Raw genomic sequence first — 6967 nt, 5'->3', positions numbered from 1 at the left:
ATGTTATATAAAGGGTAGTTGTGTTGACCGATTTATTAGGCTGAAAGCGTGGAATACCAATTCAAAGGCCCGATTGATTTTTTCTTTTCTTTGACCGAATAAGATTTGGATGCATCAATTCATTGTACAAATTGCATTATGTTTTGTACCTCTTAAAATTCAGCATTTGAGGGTAAATGCTTATTAAGGTATATATATATATACACACACACTTCAATTGTACCTTTCAATAAAAATGTTGGATGTCAATTAATAAAATTTGATATTGAATATAAAAATAAAAAATTAATTATTAATGAACTAATAAAGAAAAATAAAAACATAAATTTGAACACTCAAACTTAATGATAAATTATGTAAATAATGAGAGTAGTAATCCGATTGACAAAGTTTCGTTCAAATTATTAATTAAAAGAAAAAGAGAAAAACCAGAGTAAAAAAGTCAAATAATAAAAATACAGTCCAAACAAATAATTACCCTACTACACGGTGCTAGTAACAACACCCCTAAAGTATTTCGAACCCACTTATATTTTTCATTATTTCATTTATTTCTTCCCTCATTCATTCCAACCATAAACTAATTTATTTTTTATCTACTAATAATAATTAAATGTAATATTTAATACTCAAAGTATTGTGCTGTATATTAAATTATATTAATTAATTATAAATATAAAGGTTGTTCTTTGTTTGTCAATTTCATATAAAAATTTAAATACATATTAAATTTTTAAACATGATAATGTATTTTATAAAAGTTTATAATTAATTATTATAAGTATAATCTTATTTATTTAATATTTTTGTAATGAAAAAAATATAGATTATATATTTGTTAAAACCAAATTAATAAAAAGGAAGTGTATGATATTTATATAAATTAAAAGATTTAAATATACTATGAATATATTTTTTTAAGATGAAAATAGAATAAAAATAGAATAAGGGGGGTGTTTGGATAAATAATTATTAGCTTATTAGCTTATTGCTTATTTCTTATTTGCTTATTGTGGTGAGAATAAATACTTTTTTAAAATGTGTTTGGATTAATTATTGCGGTGAAAATAAACAATAAGCAATAAACATTTTAAGTGTTTGACAAACAAAATGACCAATAAGCAATAAACAATAAACATTTCTCCTTACTTATTAAAATCAGCTTATTTAATTTATTCATACCGTAATAATCTGATTTTTAAAAACTCCTATCCAAACACTTAAATTTGGTTATTGCAATGGGATTAACCACTAAACAGTAAACATCCCCTAAAATTGAGATGAAATAGTTTTTATTCTATTTCTTACTATTTTTTATGGAAAAAATTGGAAGTTTTGGTGTGAAGGGGCAGAATGAAAAAACAAAAAGACACGCTATGCCCTATAAACTCTTTCTGTCTCGCCTCCCACATTCGTTCTTCTCTATCAGGGGACTGTCCAGCCACGCTACTAGACCACCGGCGCCACTGTTCCAGACCTCCGTCGCCCACCCTTCCAGACCTTCGGTCCGACAGCAAGGCATCAGGTTTGGCTTTCGTTCTTCTCCGGTCGCTGAAAAAAAAAGACACGCTATGCTGAAATCTTGCTGATTTCTTTTATTTCTGAAATATTGCTCATTTGTGATTCGTTCTTTTCCAATCGTCTGAAATCTTGCTGATTTGTTATATTACCAAAATGTTGCTGTAAAATCTTTTCTGAAATTCGATCACTCCTAAATTTTCTGAAATCGATTTTTTGAAATTGAGTTTTTGAAATCGATTTTCGCATAACCATGCGTTCCCAGCTCAACCCAAGTGTAGTTTCAAGAACATTACCGACTATTACAGGCTCCCCTTTTGACCAATGCCACTGGAAAAACTTTAAATCTCCAGGTTGAATGTCTATTGCCACCGAAAGCAGCTTTACATAACTGCTGATCACCATCATTACTTTCTTTCACAAAATCTGAACAAGAGCAATGTTGCTCAAGCATCTCTCGCATATCTTATCTTCTGGTTTATGCATCTTTAAGAGCTTTTGTGTTTAATCCCCAATTCAAAAATTGAACCTTTACAGCAATTACTGCATACATCAGGTAGTAAGAAAATTAGGATATAATTATATGTAAACCCTCACATACTTGCACAAACATTACAATGACATACCAAGAAGTATTTGGAACATGATTACCTCAACAGATGGACTCTCTTTAGTCTTTACCAAGAAGATAAAGGGATGAAGATATGAGATAAACCTGTGGATATTTTAATCATGGGGAAATTGTTTCTATTTGCCAGGTATGCAACTATCCATTTCTTTCTTTCATACCTTAGTAGTATCATGAGTACCCCTGCAATGTCATTATTCTAAATATTAATTTGTAGGTGTAGAAAACGTTATAATCACCAAGAATTATGGATTTAAATGAATAAAACTTGATTCCAAGTTGTAGGCATTGTTGATTCAAAGTTTTAGGTAATATTTCTTGATATCATTATCCTCAGATCTCTTCAACTATCTTCAACTGATCGCTTTTTCTTCATCACCACCGCTCCTCTTCTTCCTTACTCGATTCCTCGGATTGATTCATGAAATCGATTTCATAAAATCAATTTACAAAATGAAATGCGCATTTGTGCTCATAAAATTAAATTGGCCTTGTAATTGCAAAAAGGATCATACGATAACCCGATTCGAAGCTGTTCGCAACTGAAACACACAAATCGATTCATATATGCAGTTATATTTGGCGTCTGTAAATGGAAATTTTCGTGCGTCGGAGAAAGCGTAGGGATCCATGGAGGTTAATTGGCCGGAGCACGGTGTCCTTCGTCTGTGTTTGCTTGGCGCAGTTAGCCCTTTACCTGATATCTTCCTTCTTCGCGTCCTCCAGTATTATCATACCTTTTATATTCTCAGGTTCTCTATCGCTATCTATGTATGTAGCAGTGGTGATTTTTATTTTTGCGATTTTGAATTAATTTTGAGGTTTTTCTGTGCTCAGTGATGACATTGATAGCGATGGCAACGTTAGGGAGAAGATGCAAGAGGTTATTTGGACTGCGTGGTTCAGCTCCTGCTTTTGTGATTGCGAATCTATTGTTCATTTGGTTTGCTTATGTGATTGTAATTCGACAAGGTAACCTCTTGACTCTGTTTATTTATCTTTAAAATTCATAACCAAAACTAAAAAGAAATCAAACAAAGGAGTAGGAATCATAACATCTTCTTTCATGTTTATCAAACCAACTCCTCTGTTTTACAGCTGTCTCTTCTTTATTGGACATTGTCTTCAATGTAGAGCTTATTATGCTCCAAATCGGTCTATATAGGTCTGTATATATATGTTACATCGTGCTTAATACCTGTTCTTATAGTCAAATTTTCATTTCACACATAATACATGAGTGTCTTCTTGATTGCAGAATCCTATTAGGTGATCCTGGTTTTGTTAATTGCAAACCTCCTAATGAAAACATAGATTCTCTCTCCAACAATGAAACATATCAGGAGGTAACTAACTAACTATCACTAATTCACTACAAGTTATTCCTATTTAAATTGCTAAATGTTGTTGATGATGATCATGTTTACTCATTCAGGGATCAGAGCTCCTAATATCTGATGAGGTTGCTATTATATTTCCGTTACTTTTGAGGTGTTATATATGAACTGAAGATGTTGAAGTACTTATTATTTTTGTTATAACAGAGTCCATTATTACTTCAAAGGGTAAGATATTGTAAGCATTGTGATGCATATGTTAAGGGATTTGATCACCATTGTCCTGCTTTTGGGAATTGTATAGGTAACAACTTTAACACATTATTGCAGTTGAATGTTATGTTAAGAACCATATTTAGATAATTGGGATGCTACTGTTTTAATACAGGTCAAAACAATCATCTACTTTTCATGATTCTCCTAGCAGGATTTATAACAGCTGAAGCTTGTTACATTATGGGTGCATCTCAAAGTAAGCTTACAAGATTTATAAATTTGCTTATGTTGAAAGGTCATCTTTCTCACATCATCTTAAATTCCAGTTTTGTCCGAGAGTAAAGAGAAGGTATGCCACTGTTTTCCCAATGATTTTGAATCTTGTTATATGGCAAACTTGTAATTATTTTGATATTGTATCCGAAAGGTTGGTTGGAATGAAACATTAGTTTCTAGCACAATGATATTTTCCATTCTGCAAGTGCTATGGCAGGTGTATACTTGGTTTCCATTACATTCTATTCTTGGAGATATACTCATATACCATAAATACTGACCTTTTATTTTATGAAATTATTAGGGGGTATTTTTGGCATGGCATATATATTGTGTGTGTTTCAATATCAGAACAGATGAGTTTGTAAGTTATATAATCTTTATGACCATATATATATATATATATATATATATATATATATATATATATATATATCTATGTTACCATTGGCTGGATTAATAATGTTTAAAAAATATTTGAGAAAATGATGTCATACTTGCAGATACACTGGAAAAGATATCCAGAGTTCCAACATATTGTACAGCTTCAACCAGGTACATTTAATTATGTGCATCCATTATTTTAAACAAAAAAAAATGGCACTTTGACTTTTGAGCCAAATGTATAAGCAAAAAAAATGCATATAATATATTATATATGAAAAGTATATGTAATATGTATGCTGCTGTTATGGGTAAAGATATGTAACTACATTGAAATTCTGGTAAAAAGTAAAGTATATTTCCCATATTGGTAAAAAGAGTATGTGATCATTTACTGAATAATATTTTTGATCATTCAGGGGAGACGATAACAACAACAAAGTTTATAAATCCATATGACAAAGGAATTTTGCAGAATTTGAAGGAGTTCATTGATGTCAGAGGCTAAACGAATTGAAGCTTATTGTTGTTGTAAATTAGTTAAAGCATCAAGTTTTAAGGTAATGTTCATATTTTATCATCACCTTTAGTTATATCTGTTCTTGAATATAGATTAATAAGTTTCTTGAAAGTAAACAGTTAAGTAACATACGATTTTATTGCTTGACAAACACGTTACACATTTACTTATAGTTGAAAATAGAATAAGATCACTAGTTAGAGAGAACAATAGCATTCCGAATGGCTAAAAAACATTTTATGACATGGCAATGGAGTCTTGCTTATTATGCTATATCTGATCAACCATGAAAATTGATGAAAAATAGGATTTTTGACACTAAAATAATTTTTTAATCTTTTGAATAGATGTGCACATACTGGATTTTATATGGCGAACTTGTCATCGTTGTGTTGGTAGTAATAATAGGGGTCGTTGGTTGTTTAGTAAATATTCAATTTTTTGTAATTGTCAATTTAGTCGTCAATGTTGTGTGCTTATTCGAAGGGATCGACATTCATATAGTTATTTTTTCCTTATGTATTTGTTGTTCGATCATATGCTATCGAGTATACCCAAATTATAAGAGATTTTTTTAATGTAAACAATGTTTTTAGGGAAAATATGATGTGTAGACCTTAATAAAATGGTTGTATAGTTTTGTTTCTAATCATTCTCATCACTCATCATGAGCAACTACACTACAAACAACCCATAGGTTTGTGTCTGTGTGTGTTTAATAATACATATATGTAGTCCTTGCTTTATTTCTCTGCAAGTTTTTGTTTGTTTGTTTGTTTGTTTGTTTGTTTGTGTTCATCATCATTACCTGTTTGAAGTCATACCAGATATGATACCAACTTTACTTAATTACAAAGTGGATCTAATTATGTGCACATCTAAAACACATATGGTTTCCATTTAATAGTATATATATCTGCAGTCTTCGATCCTTACTTTGCAGTCTTCGATCTTTACTTTGTTGACAGTGAATATAAAAGTCAAAAATTCTAAATCTTTTATTTAATTTAAAATATAATTTTCTATATAAAAGAACGAGAATGGCATGCCCTTTATGGTGTCTCTCCATTTGCTTCCTTATCTTACTGTACCTGGTGGTATTTTCCCTAAAACAGGAATTACATCATTTTGTCTTCAATTCCCATTTTTCCTCTGCTCCTCTACCAATGATGCAAGAATGGTTCCAGAGTGTTATGAGTCAGCTTTGTGTTATGAGTCAGCTTTTTCAATATGCGAGTTGTTGCATCTTTAGCCTTAATTACATTTATGACTTTTGACTTAATTTATATACTTTGTTGTGATGGAGTTGTTGATGATGACATGGAAAACATCATTGTTGCTCAGTTTCTATACGTTGATGTTATTGATTCTAACAAGGTTTGACGAGACCTAGATCCATGTCTTTCCTAATTTAAATGTTGTAGAGATTTTAAGTGATGCATTGAACATGATTGACAGGATATTGTGATGTATGTGAACTCTCCTGGAGGATGGTGGTATGGCCATCTTTGACACCATGAAGCATATGTGAAACAAGGTGTCCCTTACTAGCAATGTAGTATCACGGTATATAGTTAGCGAAAACCTCTTAATAATATGTACTATTGGACCCCCTTAATATCAATGTATTACAATTTTTTGATAATTTCTTTGACATGCCGTTATTGTATGAAATTGTTTTTTTGGTATATATTTGTTTCTATATTTTTGCATTATGCATAAATGAGTATTGTAAAAGCATGTCGTAACGCCCGTAGATTCGAGCTGGTCAATTTAGATGACTTTTTGATGGAAGATTATTTAGAAGGAGTAATCTTAACTAAGTTGTAGTATATGTTACAAGGATTCCGTACATATAAAGAACGCCGAAATCCGAGTTATAACGAAGAAATTATGACCCGTCGAAGTTTCGCGACAGAACCGGCACGACACAGCGCGATGTAAATAGTGAATTTACGTTAGAGCGATATAAATGAAAGTCGTAGAATACGTTAAACTGAGAGCGTGCATAAAAAGAACGTCAAAATCTGACTTTGTATGAAGAAGTTATGATTTTTCTAAATTTCGACTTGGCAGTATGCAACCTGA

The 6967-nt window shown here is 31.2% G+C and overlaps 1 protein-coding gene across 11 annotated transcripts; it reads left to right on the top strand.

Moving 5' to 3' along the window:
• The first annotated feature begins 1361 nt into the window (after positions 1-1361).
• LOC111906893 (uncharacterized) lies at positions 1362-6567 on the top strand. Of its 11 annotated transcripts, XM_023902671.3 has the most exons (16): positions 1372-1525; positions 2178-2276; positions 2364-2454; positions 2720-2898; positions 2984-3118; positions 3245-3311; positions 3405-3492; positions 3582-3608; positions 3691-3787; positions 3872-3955; positions 4026-4048; positions 4127-4192; positions 4280-4339; positions 4479-4530; positions 4779-4919; positions 6338-6567. In XM_023902671.3, exons 4-15 carry the CDS (start codon positions 2739-2741, stop codon positions 4865-4867), a joined length of 948 nt encoding a protein of 315 aa, XP_023758439.1. In that variant the 5' UTR covers positions 1372-1525; positions 2178-2276; positions 2364-2454; positions 2720-2738; the 3' UTR covers positions 4868-4919; positions 6338-6567. The 11 variants fall into 11 exon arrangements, with proteins under 11 accessions (XP_023758450.1, XP_023758448.1, XP_023758447.1 ...); XM_023902669.3 differs by lacking the exon at positions 2364-2454 and adding an exon at positions 5995-6256 and having other exon boundaries at positions 1367-2276; XM_023902670.3 differs by lacking the exon at positions 2364-2454.
• The last annotated feature ends 400 nt before the right edge of the window (positions 6568-6967 follow it).

The sequence above is a fragment of the Lactuca sativa genome, chromosome 4 (genome assembly GCF_002870075.4).
Source record: "Lactuca sativa cultivar Salinas chromosome 4, Lsat_Salinas_v11, whole genome shotgun sequence".
NCBI classification, from domain to species: Eukaryota; Viridiplantae; Streptophyta; class Magnoliopsida; order Asterales; family Asteraceae; genus Lactuca; species Lactuca sativa.
The sequence above is the reverse complement of the archived record's forward strand: the minus strand, read 5'-3'. Positions and strand labels throughout refer to the sequence as shown.

What these genes read in the sequence shown, in the direction of transcription:
- LOC111906893 (XM_023902669.3), top strand. Translation starts at nt 2,739, where the DNA reads ATGGAAATTTTCGTGCGTCGGAGAAAGCGTAGGGATCCATGGAGGTTA. An exon ending in AGCTCCTAATATCTGATGAG is followed by an intron (nt 3,609 to 3,690) that starts GTTGCTATTATA and finishes TTGTTATAACAG; the next exon opens with AGTCCATTATTACTTCAAAG. An exon ending in CATTATGGGTGCATCTCAAA is followed by an intron (nt 3,956 to 4,025) that starts GTAAGCTTACAA and finishes CTTAAATTCCAG; the next exon opens with TTTTGTCCGAGAGTAAAGAG.